The sequence below is a fragment of the Homarus americanus genome, unplaced genomic scaffold (genome assembly GCF_018991925.1).
Source record: "Homarus americanus isolate GMGI-L3 unplaced genomic scaffold, GMGI_Hamer_2.0 scaffold30535, whole genome shotgun sequence".
In the NCBI taxonomy this organism is placed as follows: domain Eukaryota; kingdom Metazoa; phylum Arthropoda; class Malacostraca; order Decapoda; family Nephropidae; genus Homarus; species Homarus americanus.
In genome coordinates this window covers 895,781-915,597 of record NW_024732440.1, presented here as the reverse complement: position 1 = coordinate 915,597, position 19,817 = coordinate 895,781, and the positions used below count along the sequence as shown (strand labels likewise).

Below are 19,817 nucleotides of genomic sequence, written 5' to 3'. Positions count from 1 at the left end.
AAATCACTTCAGTCAGAAAAACAGAGCAAAATCTGAGCGATAATGTTTTCCTTTTACCAATCATGGCAAAGTATCACAGCGATCACAAGGTTGTGCAACAATTAATAACAATAACACTTGTTACATGAACGAGGGCAGATATGATCGCATTGAAACAAAGTCCGGGATTGTACAGTAGTTTAAATAGTGGTTGTGAGGCAGTATGCAGGTAGGTGAAACTGCGCATAGGATGAAAAAGCAGTTTCTGCACTTATCGGCCAATTTGGATTTGACAATTGTAGGAAAGATATGCTTCCCCAGTGTTTACGTTCCGCATCAGCGAGTTTAGCCTAGTGATAACTATCGTTAACATGGATTTTACCGACATAAATCGCGAGAGGATGTTGGTGTTAAAACCTAATTAGCTAATATTAATACGGATGATCGTAAATCGGGATACCTGTATTCACTTATAAACGTAATGAGTCTCACACACACTGCAGTTACAGCCAATTAGATTAGGTTAAAAATACAAGCCTATCAAACGAATCAAATATTTATTGACAAGTTTCTGGGAGAAAAAGAGTATGTGAAAGATGTACAAAAATATATATTACTAAATTCACATCATTCACATTACTGACTGATAACAGTATGGGGAGAAAAAAGCTCCGCATCTGTTGGAGAAATAGATCTATTTCATCTTATTAATGACTAAAAACTGCCAAACTAAAATGTGGCTATTCACAAACTATTGTAACTTCAATCAAAATTCTGCATATTCAATACAGAATAATTTTATATTGATGATTGCAAAAATACCCTTTAAGCAGCAACAGCTTGTCAAACTACCATGTCATACAAAACTGTTTCAATCATAGTCAAGCAGTTATTATACAAGACAAACTGTGAATTAAAGTCTCACAGTATATTGCACTATGTTTCCACTATTCCCCTCCTTATATGAATATGACATCACATGTTAGTTCCAAATGTTGATGACATCACATCTGTTAAAACAGGTAATATGCTATATCCAAATTTTACATAAGTGGTCAACTAAATGAAGCTAGTCATGCACACTGTCATCACTTTTATCAATTACTTAAGCACAAGAAATATGCCTAGGTTTGTGGTATTCTTGACTTACAAATAAGCAATCCACCAAGTTTCACCAAGAACTAAAACTTTATAATGCCCCAAAAGGAATTGTAGCTATATGACTATTAGTGTTGCTTTAAACACTTTGGAATACTAAATAAATTATTTTGGAACCGTAAATAAATAAATAATAAATTATAATTCAATTGCAAAGGACCACCAGTATTCAATTTATCTCAAACTGTAATTTAGTATAATATAATTAATACATGCATAGCATGAAATTATGCAAAGTACAATATTTGTTTATTGTTATGAATAATATCAATTTACTGACACTAAACATCAAACCCTCTATTATATTTCATACCAAAATACATGATTCACCTATACTGTATATACTAATAGTAAAATAATTGCTTTATGAAGATTTCTATCAATTTTCAATTTACTATGACATTCAAACACGCTAGTAAGTTTGGTCATGCATTAAACTTTTTACACAATATTGGCAACTTAAATGAATCCATGAACATTATACAAATAGTAAAACAATAAATGCCATAAAAGACATAATATATATATATATACTGTATATATATACTGTATTTATATATTTTCTAGTTTTCTTTGAAAACGTTATGAAAAGTGATGAAACAACAGACCTAACACATCATAGTAGGGTTGTTGGAAGTCATACCTCAGGCACTTGCTCTATGTAATCAGTATTGGACTTATCAGTGGAGCGCTGAGGTAGCAGGTACATACTTTGCGGTTCAAGTCCGTCTCAGGCTACTGAGGTAGTTAGCTGGCCATCATCTCATTCTGGCTGGTAGGTGAAAAGTTATCATGATGATCCTAGTATAGTGTGATTCACAATACTATTTTTAGGGACTTGAATACAATTGGGGCCCTTATAATGACAACCCCTATGTTCCTAAGATCCAAGTCCTAATAACACCAGTACAGTGAGTGAGTGATGTGCTGTCATGGACTTTACTTCACCGTAGGATTTGACCTTATTTCTCCAACCTATATCCTATTGGCCTCTACCCGCATTGCAGCAGGGTGGATTATTTTACCTTACACATACTGTACATGCATACATTCATTGCAAGAAAATATTTGTTAGTAATGCACTGAGGGTATGGACGAACTTCGTTCTTATTATCCTATGGAGCCCCTCCCTGTTTTCACTTCTCATCCATGAATGTGATTAAAAGTATTCAAACATCACTCTACAGATACAAAGGTGAAACATATAAGTTTTTTTTACAGCAAATTTAGTCTAATATCCAGACATCCTGTGTTTAGATTTTCAATTTAAAAATATTTTTCCAGTTCTGTACTGTAGTTATACTAGAAATTTAAATTGATAAAGGCATTTCTATGTACAATACTGTACACCAATACACATACTGCACAGTACTCCTAAGTTATGAATATTGAATTACTTTACACCTTAAGGGGAAGCCATAGTAAAGTATCTCAGAATCCTCTTCATATAATATACTGGCAATGTCCCGTATCACATGACCGAATCGAGATATCCATTACGTCACGTCAGATTCCCTTCCCATGCATCCAAACGCTGCTTGGCTGCCAACTTCTTGCGGGCTGAAAGAAAAGTAGTGAAGGCTGATATTAATGTGGAAAAGTGGAATTACTGTGGCTATGCCTATTGGTTACTGGGGGGTTAAATTTTTAATTGTGTACAAAGAAATGTATATTCCCTTCTGTGTTTGCCCTTAGGACAATTATTTCTTTTACCTGTATTGTATATGTGTTGTGTGTGTACACACAGATTGCATACAAATAAATAATAATGGGAAAATACTCTCACAAATAATTATCAAAAACAAGTTTATTAAAAATGTGAGTCTCCCCTCAAGTACGTGCTTCATTAATAAAGTAATCAAGCACCGAGTGGACTTGAGGGTAGACTGTCACTTTTTTAATTAATTTGTTTCTGACTATTTGTGAGAGGATTTTCCAATTATTATTTACAGTATTTGTATGTGTTTTGTGCGTGTGTGACACACACATATTTACAATACAGGTTAAGGAAATTACTGTGTCTAGAACGAATGGCTCCCTTTCCCAGCCGTGAAAATGCCGAAAACTTTAAAACTACCCACAGACATTCTTGGGTACATCCAGGGTGTCATCCCGAATAATGGGGGACCGCGAAATATAAATCCGCAAACTTTGGGGGGGCTGTACTGTACTATATGTACTGTATTTTCATCTCCCTACCTTGAACACTTATGATCTGAAAACATTGATTGAAGTTAAGATGTGCATGTAGCTTGAAATGACAAAGATATAAAGAAGGCCTAGAATGTATGACTATGCAAGCTGCTGCAGCAACAGACTTGCTGAGCTCTCAGCCAAAAGTAGAAAACTCTTACCATCCAGACCCTCTCTGAGGCCTAGCGTGGTGATAACTGAGTTGTTGTTAAATTAGTGTTAGCCATCAATGTTGAGAATTAGCTACTAACCCATACTCATGTCAATAAATCGCTTTCAGAAAGACCCAACAGCAAGAGGGATGCAGCGTAAAGTCAAAAGTAAAAATTCTAACACCAACCAAACACTGCAAAGAATGTAACAATTGAAATGAATGAGGAATTTATAAGCAAGGATTGTAGCAGTTCACCATCTACAGTAAGTAAAATTTTGTAATAAATCTAGCTGATAGGAGTAGTGATTTAAGCACTGATATGAGTAATTAGATGTCAGTGTATTTATGCAAGCAAAAGCGGCTACCCAGTTGGCTATTATAAATTATTACCTGAGGAATGGGATTTGAATGCCTAACCCAAATGAGTATGTTTAGAATGTTTCCCAGTATTAGATATATGATGATATTATATAACAACTCAGATGCATGTGCATTATTTTTAATGATTTGAAAATGAATGACTGGGCCCTTGAATCTTTGTTTACTCTCCCTCTCACTGTAGGCTTGTGTGAATAATTTTGTCATTGAATTATGATACATTCATATGTACAACCACAGAAGGGAGATCAACGAGTAAGCAGAAGGCTGGCAAGAAGTACCGTATAGACTGAGAAAGTAAGAAAGTTTAAAGGAAATAGGTAGAGAGAGAATGTGTGTGAGTGTACAAGGGGGCAAACCGCCATTCACCAGCCAGGTAATTCCAGCATGGGGATACAACTCAGACTGATCTCCAAAAAGATGGCTTACTGTCCCCAGAGCTCTCCATCCCACAGCCCACCAATCACATTCATCAGGGGGAAAAGAGCTTATCCGTTAAGATAATTTGAGTTTACTATCTATATACAGTACTATACTATAACTGATATTACCTTTGGCATCCTTGAGTTTCTGTTTCTCTGCTTCACGAACCTCTCGGGAGATATTCACTTTTAAACCAAGAGCTCCTGATACTAATCTACGAGCCAGGGATGCTGAGGTTGCAGGGCGTGGCTTGTATGGCAAAAGGGCCTCTGTGATCCGCGTAGCCTTAGCCTTAGATGTCTTGGTGGCTAAAGCTAATGAACGAGTCTTCAAAAATGGATGGTCAATGCTGAGAGCTTCAGCAGCTGGAAGAAAGTAATGCATTTCAGTAAAAATTACAGTACCTGTAGGAAAGGAAACAGCCTTGATACAGTATAATGAAAAGTTTCCTTCAGGTTAATAAAATATGGGATGGAACAATACTGTATATGTGAGGATTAAATAACTAAACATAATGTATGTGATGACCGATACCTTTACAAAGGAAAAGCAAATTAAAATACTAAATTGTGTGTGTGTAATGTATGTGACTTATATACAGTACTGTAATATCATAACAAATATAACGGAAGAGATACATTCTTGAGGCTGGTCAGCCAAGTGAAATATTGGTTAAAAGAGGTCAAAGTAATATGTTATTTATGGAGATGTGTTCTTGCTAATAGTGAAATTGGTTAAAAACATAAATAAATCCCTTATATACTGTACATTAGCCAGGGTTCATTTAGCTAAAATAGGTAACCAACTCTTTACTCTGTATCATTGGATAGGGCATTCATAGAGTTCAAAACTTATTCTTAAGGGGTTAATTTAAGATAGGGTGTTGTACAGTACAGTACAGTATGTCATTACTTGGTTGTGCGTCGAGGAAATATTTTGGTGCTATTTGTTTATATATATATATATACAGGGTATAAGATTATTTGTAGCGTGATTTAGTTGTGTGTGCTATTCTACACTGCCTTGGTGAGTGTAAAGACAATCATTTAACAAATTATTTCTTTCACTGCTGATACTTGGACAAAACTTCAAGCAGCAGTTACAGCAAGAGGAACCTGACAGCTACAAAAAACGATACTAGTACAAGCAATACTATGCCCTAGAGTGGCCGAAAGAGTACTGAGAAGTGATTTTCAGCAACCATTTACATCCACTAACAGTGTAGTTCACATAAAATGTAATGTATTTTCCGTTAGAAAAGTGCGCTAAAAGATCTTAGGTAAATGTGGCTACACCAGTCCCTAGAACAGCGTGAAGGCTGCTGCACTGGCTCATCATGACACTTATCATGTTTACCAGGATAGGAGACATTGGTTTTCATAAAAAAACAAGTTCATTAACACTCATGAGTGTAAGCAAGAATTTCTAAACAGAGCCTTACCATAAAAGTGGACCCAACACAATGCAAAAACAAAACATGTAGAGGCAAATGCTTTTCTGTCACTTGTACTGTACAGTATATCTAATTATCTGTTATACTGGTACTGTAGATAATGATCATCCAGAATTACTTGTCATTGCCTGACTGCCCACAGGTTAGCAATGAAAAGGGGAGCGAGTCAAAATCCACCCATATTACTGCAATATTTAGGGGATTTTTTTTTTTTTTTTAAACTTGATTCAAATACAATTATGGAAAAGGCACTGTGGTAATTTGAATCCACACTTACAAAAAGGATGTGCTTCTGAGGGCTGTTTACTGCAGTTCTCAGGTGAAGAAACAGCATAGTAGAAGTTTGTCTCTTCCTTAAACACACAGATGACTTTAGGGATGGCCAGGCAAGTCCACCAGATATCTCAATTAAGATTTTTGATACACTCTACAGTACTAGTTCAAGTTTAGTTGCTTTAGACTAATGAAAGATCTGTTTGCATATGCACCTAAGCAGATGATCCCCATTTTCTTTACTGTACATAGACCCAACTATGCTCTTTCGGTGGTGTTATATCTGAACTTCACTTTCTTGGATTTAATACATCCAAGAGTGAGAGATATCCTTGCCAAAGCTTGTCTGTCTATAGAACTGATAAGCACGTCTCCAAAAGCCCCATAGGTCTTACATCAGTACAAACAGTAAATAGAGATGCTGCATCAAGGCACACAGGTATTGCAGCCTTCACTGAGTGTATACAGACTCATAAAAGATGGGCCATTACATGCTCCAGACGAGGAGTAATAGTAGGATTACTGTTAGATATGGTTGCTCTCATTAACTCGAGTGAAGTTCTCAAGAGCTGGAAGCCTTATAGGATCAAATGTGACAATCAGAATCTTACATCCACCCTCAACCCATTCACTAAGGATAAAGAAGACACATAATTATATCACATAACACCAGAATGTGCTTCCACATGATCTTTTTAATGCAGTTCAAAAGGGGTGGCTTGGGCAGATGAATTAGAAACAAATTCAAGAAGGGTATATACCATCTTTGACAATCCAATCCCAAAAGGAAAAGTGAAGAACCTCACCTGTGATGCCATTACCATGAAAGTTTGCTGTAAGGATCTCAAAATGAAGGAAGTATTGTGTATACATAATCTATTTGGGTGACTGCTGTATGTTGCAGCTCAACAAAATGTGGATTTGCAGGTGTTGTCCCTTTGACAGTAGTAGTACTGTTCTCAATAGCACACACTGACAGGAAATTAAACAAAAACAGATAAATCTTCACTGATGCGAAAGTTAGGTGCAGCCTTCGGATGATAGCCACTGACATGCACAGTAACTTATAAACTTTATGTTCCTGTACTTCTTACGTACTGTACCAAACTTACAAGAAACATTTGGGGGCATGCCAAAATAATTCTATTCAAAAGTGCCATTAATCAAGGATTTTGAATGAGCTGATCGAGAGGATGATCTATCTGCTTATCCCATACCTAGCCATCTGACTTCAAGCAAGCTCTGTTGCCAAGATCAATCAAAACATCTCTACTGAAATTCCTTGCAGAAGAATGGGCCTAAAAAAAGATACAAGGTAATACTGAAAGAGAAAATGTTTTGTTTTTTTTTGCCTCTGCACATGTACTGTATGCAATAAATATGTAAACAAAGATAAGGTTACCAAACATTGTGTTCGAAAAGCTAATGCATTACCAGGAGGAAGCAAACATGTGAACAAGTTCCCTGTCTATTTTGTCAGAGAAGAACATCTCTCCTTATATAGTTGTCAGGTCTAGTGACATTGATGTGTTTGTGCTCCTGCTTCATTTTGCCACACATTTGGGTGATCATATCTGGATGGATACAGGAACCTGCTCATTGAATACAAGGATTATTGACATAACAGGTCTGGCAAGTGTCTTGGGATCAAATGTTTGCTCTACCTTGCTTGCTTTCCATGTTTTTATTGTCAGCAACTACACTGCAGGATTTACGAGGAAACGAAAGTTAAGACCTTATGGCCTCATGGTCAAGAATCAACACTTCCTGACTGCATTCAGCAAGCTCAGCAGTTCTGACAGTGGATCCTGTAGTTTACTTAGTTATAAAATAATCTGTCTGTTCAATGTATGGTCAGCCCACAAGCTCTAACGTCAATACAGTACTGCAGCTTTGCTATATTTACCACAGGGAAAAATCAAGTCATCTGATCTTTGTCGCATTCCACCATGTGAGGCAAGTAAAATGTTGCAATTATGTTACACTACTATATAAGAATGTTACATTGGCCTTGATTTTGGTCCTGATGATCATGGATGATCAAAATGTATGTCAGTGCAGTTGAGAATAATGTAATTTGACAGCCCCCCAGTCAATTCAAGATGCTACCTGATGATGAAGACCAGATCTATGCTTCATCATCTGATGATGTTGGTGTCTTGCTAAAAAATTAACACTAATATGAGTGTTAAACTATTTAAAACATAGTGCTCTCAGAAATTTGAAAAAAAGCAGCTATTTTATTTTATTTTTTTCAAGTTTTAACATTCAAAATTTTTAGTAAAAAATACTTTTACCACATGGTTTTTGTATTATTCTATTACACAAATGATTTTCTACAGTGTACTGTATGTACATGTACTAATTTTCATGAAGATATGAGCATAAACAAATAGCAAAAAAATACAGTAATATCTCCGTTCCCTCAAACCCGGAATTGGAATTTTCTCGGAAAATAGTTCCCAAAGCTGGAATAAACGATTTTCCGGAAAATTCTGAGAAATTTTTCCCAATACTACCTGGAAAATTCCCAGGATGGAGGAGTTTTTTCCAGGTTTGAGAGATAAAAATCAGGCGCATTTTCTGGAAATTCTGAGAAAATTTCCAGTACCGGAAAATTCCTGGGATGAGGGATATTTTTCTGGGTTTGAAAGTTGATGTAATGGGCAATTTCTGGAACTTCCGAGAAAAAATTTCCGTTACCTGTAAAATTCCGGGAATGAGGGATTTTTTCCGACTTTGAGAGAGTCGTCTCTTGGAAGTGCTCTGCACCAATTGTCCCAGCTAATGGAGATATCACTGTATTCGTTTGACACAGAACCATTCTTAAGTAATGATATACAACCCTATATTTAATTGACCCATAGATAACATTCCACCTCTGGCAGCACTAAGAATCACAGTTTTGAACTTCCCTATGAATGTCCTTGCCAATGATACTGAGCAAAGACTTGGTCGCCTATTTTAGCTAAATAATCCTGGCAATATGAATCTATACAAATTGAGAAGAATAAATGGGAATAAGACCACTTCTAAACTCGGCAGTAGTTCAAGAGAAACTGTTAAAAAATATCTAAAATCTACCATATGAAGTAATTACTGTACTGTACAGTAGAAGTATAAATAATATCAGAGACTTATATAGTGGTACTCACCAATGAGTCCTGTGGCAAATATTCCTAGTGCATGGGTATCATCTACCCATTTAATATCAAACCCGGTGTTTTGAAATGAGTTGAAAACCATCATTAAATCTTGAGTCTTGAAAGATACAGGAAAGTCATAGATTTCTATAACGTGAGCATACTCTTCCTCGTTTATTTGTGGCTCTTTTGGTTGATATGTATAGTAATCATTGGCTGGTTTCTCTAGCTTGACATCTCCAATGGAATCAGAAAGCTGACGTTTGATATCAGGAGCAAGACATTCACCAGTGTCATCATAAAGGTTGTCCCAAGAATCTTCAACCTCATCAGCCCAGTTAAAGGAAAACTTTTTCAAGTTCTTCTTCTCTTCTTTTTCTTCAGTGACCTGTTCTTTGATTTGTATTTTGCCTTCTTTCACATCATTATCTGATGATGTCATTTCCTCCGCTGATTCCTCTCTTGATTCTGTGACAGTTACCTCAGTCCCAGCCTCATAGAAAACTTCTTCTTCTGAAATCATTCCACTTGGGACATCTGAGGCCTCATATTGGTTATCACTTTGTTGATTGTTCAAGACACTGCAATTCTGTTTGCATTTTGTATCTTTTTCTATGCAATTTGACGATTCAACAGACTGATCGGAGCAGACAGAATTATTAAAAGAGCTATCAATCAAACTTCCTTTAGGATCACTTTCAATATTTAGTGAAGTTTCTTCTAATCTGGTTGTTACATCATTCAGAGGTGGACTCTCAATGTCACAGGGGGATAAATTGTCACTATTCCTATGGTTATCCTTTCCACAGTTGTCAAGAGTATCTTGACTCCTATTATAGGACACTTCCTGATCCATCTCATCACAGATATTTTGATTCATTCCATTTAATGTAATCTGATCTACTCTGTCAGATATACTACAACTACTTCTATTTTCTTCAGTTTTTGAATTTTCAACAGAGTATGAACGAGAACCCCCACTTGGACTTTTGTGGTGTTTAACAGGTAATGTATGCCACCTCACATTTTCCTCACTAGCTTGGAGTGCTGCTCTCCTTGTACCATCTCCAAATTCAAATGCAACATTAGGTAGAGACCCAAGTCTTCCAGAGGGAGGTTTACCTGGTGAATTTCTAGTCCCAGTATGATAATATACATTTCCTTTGGCAGGACTTGCTGGATTTGAGCCTCCTCTCCAGCTGTGACTGGGGCTCTGTTGAGGTGTTCGTTCTCGGCTAGAATTACGGCTACTAGTACGACTATTATTAATACTACAGTAGCGATCGTAGTTGTCATAACCCCGATCATAACGTTCATGACTTGTGTTGTAGTTGCTATTGTAAAAGACTCTCTCACAACTACCAAAGCCTCTATCTCCCAGACCATTATTGTACTGATCCCTGTTGTTTGAGGTATGGCAAACAGAGCCTTTTGTGCCCATATTTTTACCTGCATCATTATTTTGGTCAGCACTAGGTTCTCTACTACGGGAATGTCTCCTACGATTTCTTCTGCTCCTTCTTGACCGCTGACTAGACTCCACTGGATGAATAACATTCTCCTTACTGTGCACACTGTGAATATCTCGAGTTGGAGTGGGGCTCTTCTGAACCCCTCCACCACTAACACCAACTGATTTGTTGTTTTTGGGGGATGGAGAACTATTAATGGAATCATTTTCCCAATGAGAATGTTCACTATGTCTTGTTTCCGAGTCCTGATTTAGACAGCGCTCAATTAACTGAAGGGTTTGAGAATTAAATCTTCCTCCTCCTCCACCTTTGTTTCTGCCATACCCAGGAGTTGACTCTCTACTGAAGTCTCCCTTTGATATAGGAGGTTTTCCTTTTACTTTATCTGTTTCACCCTCATACACTGATAACTGACTACCTTGATGGCTTCCCTGTTTGTTATTATATCTGTTTCTTCCACTGAATTCTGAGGCCACAGAACATACAGAGTATGTTGGAGATGGAGGTCTAGGAATATGTTCATAATCATGCATGGGCGTGGGTGTACCCCGTGCTGAGCTGCAGTCAGGAAGGACATTGCGTCTCCCTCGAGGTACATACAATACTTGGTCAGGTCGTCGACCTCTTCCTTTGTTTTGATAATCCCCACTTGTAGTCATATTACTGCTCTCACTATCTGTTCTTTGTCTACTGGAGGGTACTTGGTATGGGTGATGATTTGGTTGTTGCTGATAATGGTTCTCTTGTGGGTACTGATCTTGATGGGAATCTTGTTGATAAGAATTATAGTGTTGCTGATAAAATTGTTGCTGTTTCTGTTGATTAGACTCTTGGTGTTGATAATGAGGACACTGTTGAGGCTGCTGAGGTTGACAGGAATTGGTGTCTTCTTTTGTGCTGCGTGCTGGTGGAGGTCTGTAGATCTGGGCAGATGCTTTACCTGTAATAAATAATCAACGTTATTTCTTATAAACTACAAGCAGTTTATATCATTTCTATCTAGATACAAATCTATTCTCCTGTTCTAAATATACAAGTTCTTATGCAGTTCAGTGCAGAATTCTGCAGAGAACCAGTTTTGGGTGGGGTTTTAATACAAATAAATTAAAATGTAAACAATTGAATAGCTTTGATCGTGTATTGGTACAAATAGGTTAATTAAACTTATCTGGGTTGTAGAAATTATTTGATTAAATTTCCCAGTTAAAAAATCACACATTCAACAAATAAAATGAATGGCTGCCACTCATGATTACTGTGCAAAGTTATGAGTCTCCTGGCCCTGATTTGTTCCCCCCCCCTCCTTTAACTCTTTCATGAGGACTACCAGAATTACCCAACAGGAGCAAATTGGGCCTGCAGTAGCATCAACAGAGTTTTCTGACAATGGGCTCTTTAAATATCCCCAGTACTCCCATGGGTTCAGCTGATCAAACTTATCACTCCTACACTGTTGCCACTCAAACCTAGTATTGCTACCATATTTCTTTCTGTCTTTAGAAGCTAATAGGATGCTGGATCCTCTGCGGCTATCTGCACACCATTTCCCACCAGTCACATCAAAAACAAACCAGACATAATGCAGAGAAACCCAGCCAGGAGTTATAATTATGACCCTCCATAAAAGCCAATAATGGGTTAGCAACATTTATTTAGTGATGATTGATTTCTAGGATGGCTGTTGAGGTTATAAATACAGTAACAAATCTGTCACCTACTGCATTTTTTTTCTTCTTTTTTTTTTACTGAAAAAAAACCTATGGGATAGAGCAGGGAGGAAAGAACTCACAAAAAGGTTAACATGAAGCACAGATCACTGGGGAGAGGGTAATTACCCTGCCTAGGAAATTATGCCTTAACCTGTACTGTATGTACACCCTAATCCTACTCCATTCATCCTCCCTTTCCCTTTTTGTCTTCATCTTTTATAACCATCAAAACAAAATCCAGTATACAGTACTGTATATTATATTGTACATTAGTAGTGTTCCTCCTGTACACATTAAGTCCATCTGTTGCTGTTGGACATTTACACAAGTGGCAGCCATGTCTCGGGTCAATGTGAAAGATGAAAAAAATTATAAATCAAGATTGAAAACAATGAAGTTCATCCATCATACCTCGACGACGATTATTGTCAGTGTAGTGCTCTGGAGGCATGGTTACTGGCATCCTCTCTGGGTTGCCCCTGCCTGAAGGGCTGTTTGATGACCACGACTGATTATGTCTGCTGTTTTCTTTCCTTGATGATACAGGAGACAATCTGAAGGAAAGATACAGTATATAACTTAATAGTATGCAAGTGGGGATGGTTCAACAATTCCACTCTTTTTGAATATTATATATGAGGCATCAAAAAATCTGTTTTGATCACATAAATTAGAGTAAAAAATTAAAATTAATTAAATTCAATACATTCTTCGCCTCTCAGAGGGCTACGACAGTAAAATGGTCTTTAGATGGCTTCTTACACAATAAAGTTATACCATTTTATCAATGTACTTCATCATTTTTTCCTTGCATTTAATTCTACAGGTGTTGACCCCTTAATCCTCTTTCCTCTCCCTACATTATCATAGATGATCTAGCTAGTTCAGTTTACTGTCATCTTAACTTTCAGTACTGTATAGTATTGTATACTGGTCAATACACATATAAATTCGACATAATTATCCTTCATCAGTTAATGAATAATGACCCTTTTTATCATCGCCTTCATATTAAAATAATGTCTAATATATCTTACAAGTCCTTTATCTTCATACTGTATAATGAAACCCATTTCTACCTCTACAAGCTCTAAGGAATCCACAGTAGGTTTTCCACTGCCATGAAGACGAAGTAGGTCATAACTCCTGTAAAAGGTAAGACATGTACTGTACTGTACTGATATTCTGGGCCATTCTGTTCTTATGATACAGTCCTGTACAGGTGTGAACCCAAGTCACCAATTCCTTCACAAGCATATTTTGAGTACCAATTTTCAGGAAAAGTTTGTGTAACTACAAAATGTACCTACAACCACAACCACCACCATCCACAACTATACCTGCTGGCTGCTACCACTACCATCAACAATTATGCCTACTACCACAATCACCACCATCCACAACTATACCTACTACCACAGCCATCCACAACAATTCCTGCTATCACCAACATCAGTCACAACCATGCCAATGATGAGCAGCAGAAGAGGGTGAGAGTGTGTGTGTGTGTGTGTATAAGGGGAGAGAGGGGCGGCGTGGTGGCACACGTGAGAGTGAGGTAAGAGGTGAATCAGGGGTGTCCATTTTTAGCAAGAGTTGTGTGGCAGGTTGGACCAACAGGCAGCCCTGACCCACCAGGTCCACGGTGCTCTCCACATCTGACTGATTGACTGACTGACTCATCGGTTGACCCTGCCCTGCCCCTTGTGTTTTCCCGCTCACTGAATGAGTGATCACTTAAGCCAGCCTGGTCTGTGCATTCCTCCTACACTTTGTACAGTTACCCATAAAAGGCCTGTCAGCTCTCCTGCTGCTCCACAAACCCCAAGATTCAAATTCATGAACCCGAAGCAGTAGACACATGCATTTATTCTCTCCATAAATGCTTCGGATTCCCGAGTCTGAATCAGGGAGTTCATGGTTCCGGAAGAGGGGTGACAGGACTTTTGTGGGTGACTGTACCCATGGTCGAAGGTACAGTATATTTTGACCATGACTAGGACACATTTTGCCCAAATCATGTGATCGACAATAAGCACGAAGCTTTCTTCGGCTGCTGCCCACCACTGAGATACTGCTGGGGTGTTATAGAGGTCTCGCCACACTATTTTTCTTTTCCAACCAAGAAAATGCCCTGTTTCTATTGCTTCTGTTTCTGCTGGTGCTGTAAAAATTTATATATATATATATATATATATATATATATATATATATATATATATATATATATATATATATATATATATATATATATATATATATATATATATATATATATATATATTAAACAATAAATAACAGGGGGTTAGTAGAAGCCAATATCTACCCAGAATTCAGGAAAAATTATCCCAATTTTCTGTTTAGGGTCCTTATTATTTTCTCTGAGGCGAATGATCTCGTAAAGGTATGACATTAAGTACTGTATAGTGCACAGTATTACTGTTAAATAGGAGATGGAAATTTAACTTTTAGCTCATTGTTGTAGTCCAGATGAACCACTTACACTGAAATTAACAATGTCTTCTATAAATGACAAGGTGTGAAAAAATTAATATAAATGAAGATGTGTATTTTAAACTGATTAAAGAAATTGCTACAGTGTATTTAAACCTTTAAATTGTTCACTGGTCAATGAAAACACAGAAACATAGAAAGGTTTCACCAGCCACTGAATCTTTATTATTAAGTTACAGCAACCATAAAAATGCCTTCATGTGTGGCAAGGACCATAACAGTGGGAGGGAGTACAGGTAGCTGGGAGTGCTCTGTTATGGTGATGGGAAGGACCTTTCACTGTTGTCCTCCCTCACTACATCACTTCAGCAGATCGCTTAATATCCCTCATAAGACCCTTTCTCTCCTGAACAAAAAAAGTAGTCTTGTGTTCTAGGTTTTATCCTTCGCTGTAAGGTCTGGGTGATATTAACTTTCCACTTACAATATATAGTTCCTGCAGATGCAAAAATTGGGTGACTTGCAGTGTGTTTACGTGTGTGTTACAGCACTAGCAAGAAACAAGTACTATACACATGTATAAATAAATAATCGAGTCTTCCACCTCACACTGGAAGACTGCTGAAGTGGTGTAGTGAGGGAGGACAACAGTGTAAGGTCCTTCCCATCACCATAACAGAGCTACCTGTACTCCCTCCCACTGTTATGGTCCTTGCCACACATGAGGGCATTTCTATGGCTGCTGTAACTTAATAATAAAGATTCAGTGAGTTTGTTTCCCCGCCGATATTATACCATCCCAAACATCGTTGTTCAGGTAACCAATTATTTAACTCCTAAATAATGATGATTTATATGCACCACGAAGTCGCACTTGTACTCGCACTTCTTCACACAATTCTTTGTACTGGTTTATGTATTACACCTAATATAATGTATACTCTTATCCCTTATTATCACATATAAACAGTAAATTATTATTATCGTATCAGAGGACAGTATTCATCAAGCTAGTGCCACACATCCTACTGGCCATCAACCACTCTTTCTGGTTCTAGGCGACGATCAAGAGGGGAACATCGCCTGACAGAAACGTGTGATGCAACGCCGTGCAACACACACCTTCACAGTCCTCTCTACCTCTGACATGCTTACCTCCCACAACACCCAGGCCACTTCCGCTACATCAATACAGTACAGTATTCATGTTGTTACTGACTTCCTCCACGAAACCCGGTGTGTGTGTAGAAGACTACTAACGACATAAATGATTACAATATTTCTCGGATTAAACAGTTAATTGAACTTTTGACCTAAAAAATGCTAAATTAGGACCCTCTTTAAAGCTAGAAGTGAGAGTTAGGAAAACATGCAGGGAAGGAGGAAGGCGTTATCATGGGTGACACAGTACAGTGACCAGGAAGTACCAGTGTCCATGTTACGTCACCAAGACAGCCAGCCAGCGCTCTGCATGACTTACATACCTGAGGTTACTACCGCCTATGCTGAAACACTCCAGACAGGCCCCTCACCCATCCAACACCACTCACTCATCACACCTACTCTACCACCACTACGAGTACTATATAACCACCACCCAGTACATCACTATCACAACCATTACCACCACCACCCAGACGTCACCACCAGTATTGGGAAGCGTCACACAGCTCCACCGGGAATACGTCGCTCCTCCCTCCCTGAAGCAACAAATACTCGTATATGTGTTGTCCTCCACCAACTACGGGGAGACTGTGTGTGTGTGTGTGTGTGTGTGTGTGTTAAAGTACTCACCCAACCCCTCTAAGTTACCACACTGCTATCACTACCACCACCATTACCTGAAATGGAAGAAAAACAAAATTATTATACAATTCCACCAAAAAGAGAGGTTACTGTCCACAGCCACACACACACACACGTTTGTTGTGTGTGACAGTATGACGATGTAAATGTAACTTAAACCCAATTCATAAGAAGCGTTATTTAATATTATTGTAGTTATAGTTTAGGTATTATTACTATTAGTTTTTATTTTCATTATTTTCACCACTACACGCATACTCTTTCTCCTCCTTTTTTCCACTAATATACTGTATAGGGATTGCTGCATAAGAATCTCCGTCTGGCCGTATAGTGTGTTGATGAGATGAAGCACAAGACGACCACGAAAAAAATGGTGATAGCGGCGGCATTAACATTATTTACACAAGTTTTGAAGGATCTTCACTGTTTCTGTTTGTGTGTGTGTGTGTGTGCGCGTGCGTGCGGAATTATAATATATCAAGTAGAATTTGTTTTTTTTTAATCTATTTAGCAACAGAAGCGGTGGTGGAGTGATTATCGTGCTAGGTTCGAATCTTCATTGAAGACCAAAAGCGTGACTGATACCTGGCGTGAGTGTGTTAGTAATACCCAATTGGTTACTAATACAGTGATGACAGAGGAAGCGGATATATACTTGTGTGTGTAATTATGTGACGCGGGGCCCATACAGTACGAGTGACGCCCTGAGCCGATTCCTAAGTTCTCGTGTGTGTGTGTGTGTGTGTGTGTGTGTGTGTGTGTGTGTCCTAATAGTGCACAATGTTCCAGAGTGATAATTTGTCTATGATAACCTTGCTTTAGTTTGTTTACGTGTGCAGTGACACAGTTCAGCATCTGCAAACCAGCCAAGGTGACCCAGTTTCTAATTTTAAAGGCTGTGCTTCTGTGCATAAAACACATCACTATGCCTGTGAAAAAATCGGCACAATTACATAACTAAAACGTGGTTACAGATAATATATTAATATATATATATATATATATATATATATATATGCACAAAGAAAGGTAAGTTATCCTAAGAAGTGTGAAAATCTGGTAGAATATGATTTGGTGAGAAGGGGGGCAAGACGCACCCAGTCCCCACAGTTCATTGTTAAGTAGGTAGTAGCACGTCAAGGACTTGTTGATTAAATTCTTTACTGAAGATGTGAAGAGGTTTGTGGAGTGGCCTATTTCTGACGCACACTACTACAACTACTATCACTGCTTCTTCTCCTGCACAGTCAAAAGGGTGTATTTGTTGCCTACATCAAATTATAAGTTAATGTGCATATAACTAGATATATAAACAAACAAAACGAACACCAGTAAACACAGACAAGACCTCCGAGTACAAGTTTTACATATCCTAATAAATATAAACTGAAGGTTACACAGAATCACATTAGTTTTAGCCGAGTCATAAAACATTTAAATCTCTCAACACCACCCACCCCCCCAAATGCATAAAATGGCGTTAGTTATATCTCACGTTATAGACACAAAGGTGGTTAATTTGGGATGATGTGAGCAGCATGCGTGACTGGCTGAGGTTGGCACAGTGCCATTCATCGTAGGCTTCACCCCGCCACCAGTAACCTCTATATTAAGTCGACCCGCCACCCCGGTACACGAGTAAAGTAGGTTACCGGGTGTTAAACTTAATAACCTGACTAGTATGGCTTTGTGAATGGTACTGAAGACAATGTACGTGCTAGGGAATATATATTGAATGGTTTTTTAATGGCGTTTTACCGGTACCTCTTGTTATGTTGTGTACACTTCTTAATGCTAATACAATAAACATCACAAATACATTATTATGTGGATAGTTAGGTCATATTTACAACATACATGACCCCCCCCCTCAGCTAATCGAGCCACTTTGAGCATTTACAAATGTACCACACACAGAAGGCACTGTACACAGGGACAATACCTCAGATACAGCAATCCACAATGGAGCAATGCACGTTACAGTATACGGCGGGGTGATGGTGGAGAAGGGCGGGGGGGATCCATACGCTACACTTCCCCTTGACTAGACTGCCTGTACGCAATCATTGGAGCCAAATATCTGTGTTAGTAAAGTCAGCAGCCAGATTACCCACACCACATCTTCAACTATTGGGAGACACCGATACATGTTTAAACAGAATTGAATCACGTGAAGAGCAGGTACCCCAGTTTATTTCCCTTGATGATATAACAAACTCACACTAACCTAACCTAACCCAACCCTCTAAAGCAGCGTTCAGGTATTTAATTAACAGGTTAAATAAGCTGGGGGTGCCAAATCTTCACATGATCCTAGCGAGTGTGTTGGAGATGATCAAGACCAACACAGACGCGGAGGGGAACACACTACACTACACTACTCTTAACATTACCGTCAGCAGGTATAAATACTTCCCAAGGGTCCACCAGCCATCCTCTTCAGTCAGTCCCCACAGCGTTGAGAGGTTCACCAAACCACACGAAAACAATCAGCCAAGTCTCAACCAAGCCACCTTACCACACAACAATCAACCAAGCCGCCTCACCAAACAACAATCACATCAGCCAGTAAAGCCACCCAACCAGAAAAACCTGACCACCAGATACTCCACCTTATAACACCACCAGTCATAACCACAACTATGATAAGTAATAAGAAACAACGAAAATATCTTAAAGGGGTGTACAGTCATTCCTACATCTGGCCTCATGTACTTACTCATCACAGCTGTCTAAGGAGGACTACGGGGTGAGCTAGGGAGTGTGGTGGTCATGAGGGTGTGGCTTTTGAGTGGACAATGAGATGGATCGCTGGCTGGAGGGGTGTGTGCTCGGTGGCGGCACGTGGAGGGCACCCAAGAGAAGAAGGTCCACCACCGCCCACACCAATTTTTTGGTGTTTACACAAGTGGCCGCTCGCCCTTTACTGTCGCAACACTATTAATATGATGGCGAATTCCCTCGTCTAAAATGCCATGTGGTATATACGGTACAGCAGGCACAGGCTCTCTATAGGTAGACACACACTCTTAGTACTGTATGCATTTCCACGAGTGAATTGTTACTCATACTTGTATAGATATACAGTATAAGACTCGAGAATAAAACATTGGAGTACATGTATGCCTAAACTCAACCCGTTATCTAATATATGAGGTTGTCTTTCGTGTAGAGAAATTGTAACTTACCACCACCAACAGGTTATAAGTTACATTTACGATA

General features: G+C 38.5%; 1 protein-coding gene across 3 annotated transcripts in view; it reads right to left on the bottom strand.

Moving 5' to 3' along the window:
* Positions 1 to 519: 519 nt before the first annotated feature.
* Positions 520 to 19,817, bottom strand: part of LOC121868734 (putative uncharacterized protein DDB_G0291608) — a 50,798-nt gene continuing 31,500 nt past the window's right edge. For all 3 annotated transcript variants that reach the window (XM_042369603.1, XM_042369604.1, XM_042369605.1), the window contains 4 exons: positions 12,747 to 12,889; positions 9,167 to 11,566; positions 4,414 to 4,650; positions 520 to 2,697 (listed from right to left, as the gene is read on the bottom strand). In XM_042369603.1, coding sequence (XP_042225537.1) covers positions 2,639 to 2,697; positions 4,414 to 4,650; positions 9,167 to 11,566; positions 12,747 to 12,889 — 2,839 coding nt within the window. In that variant the 3' untranslated portion in view covers positions 520 to 2,638. The remainder of the gene's footprint in view (positions 2,698 to 4,413; positions 4,651 to 9,166; positions 11,567 to 12,746; positions 12,890 to 19,817) is intronic.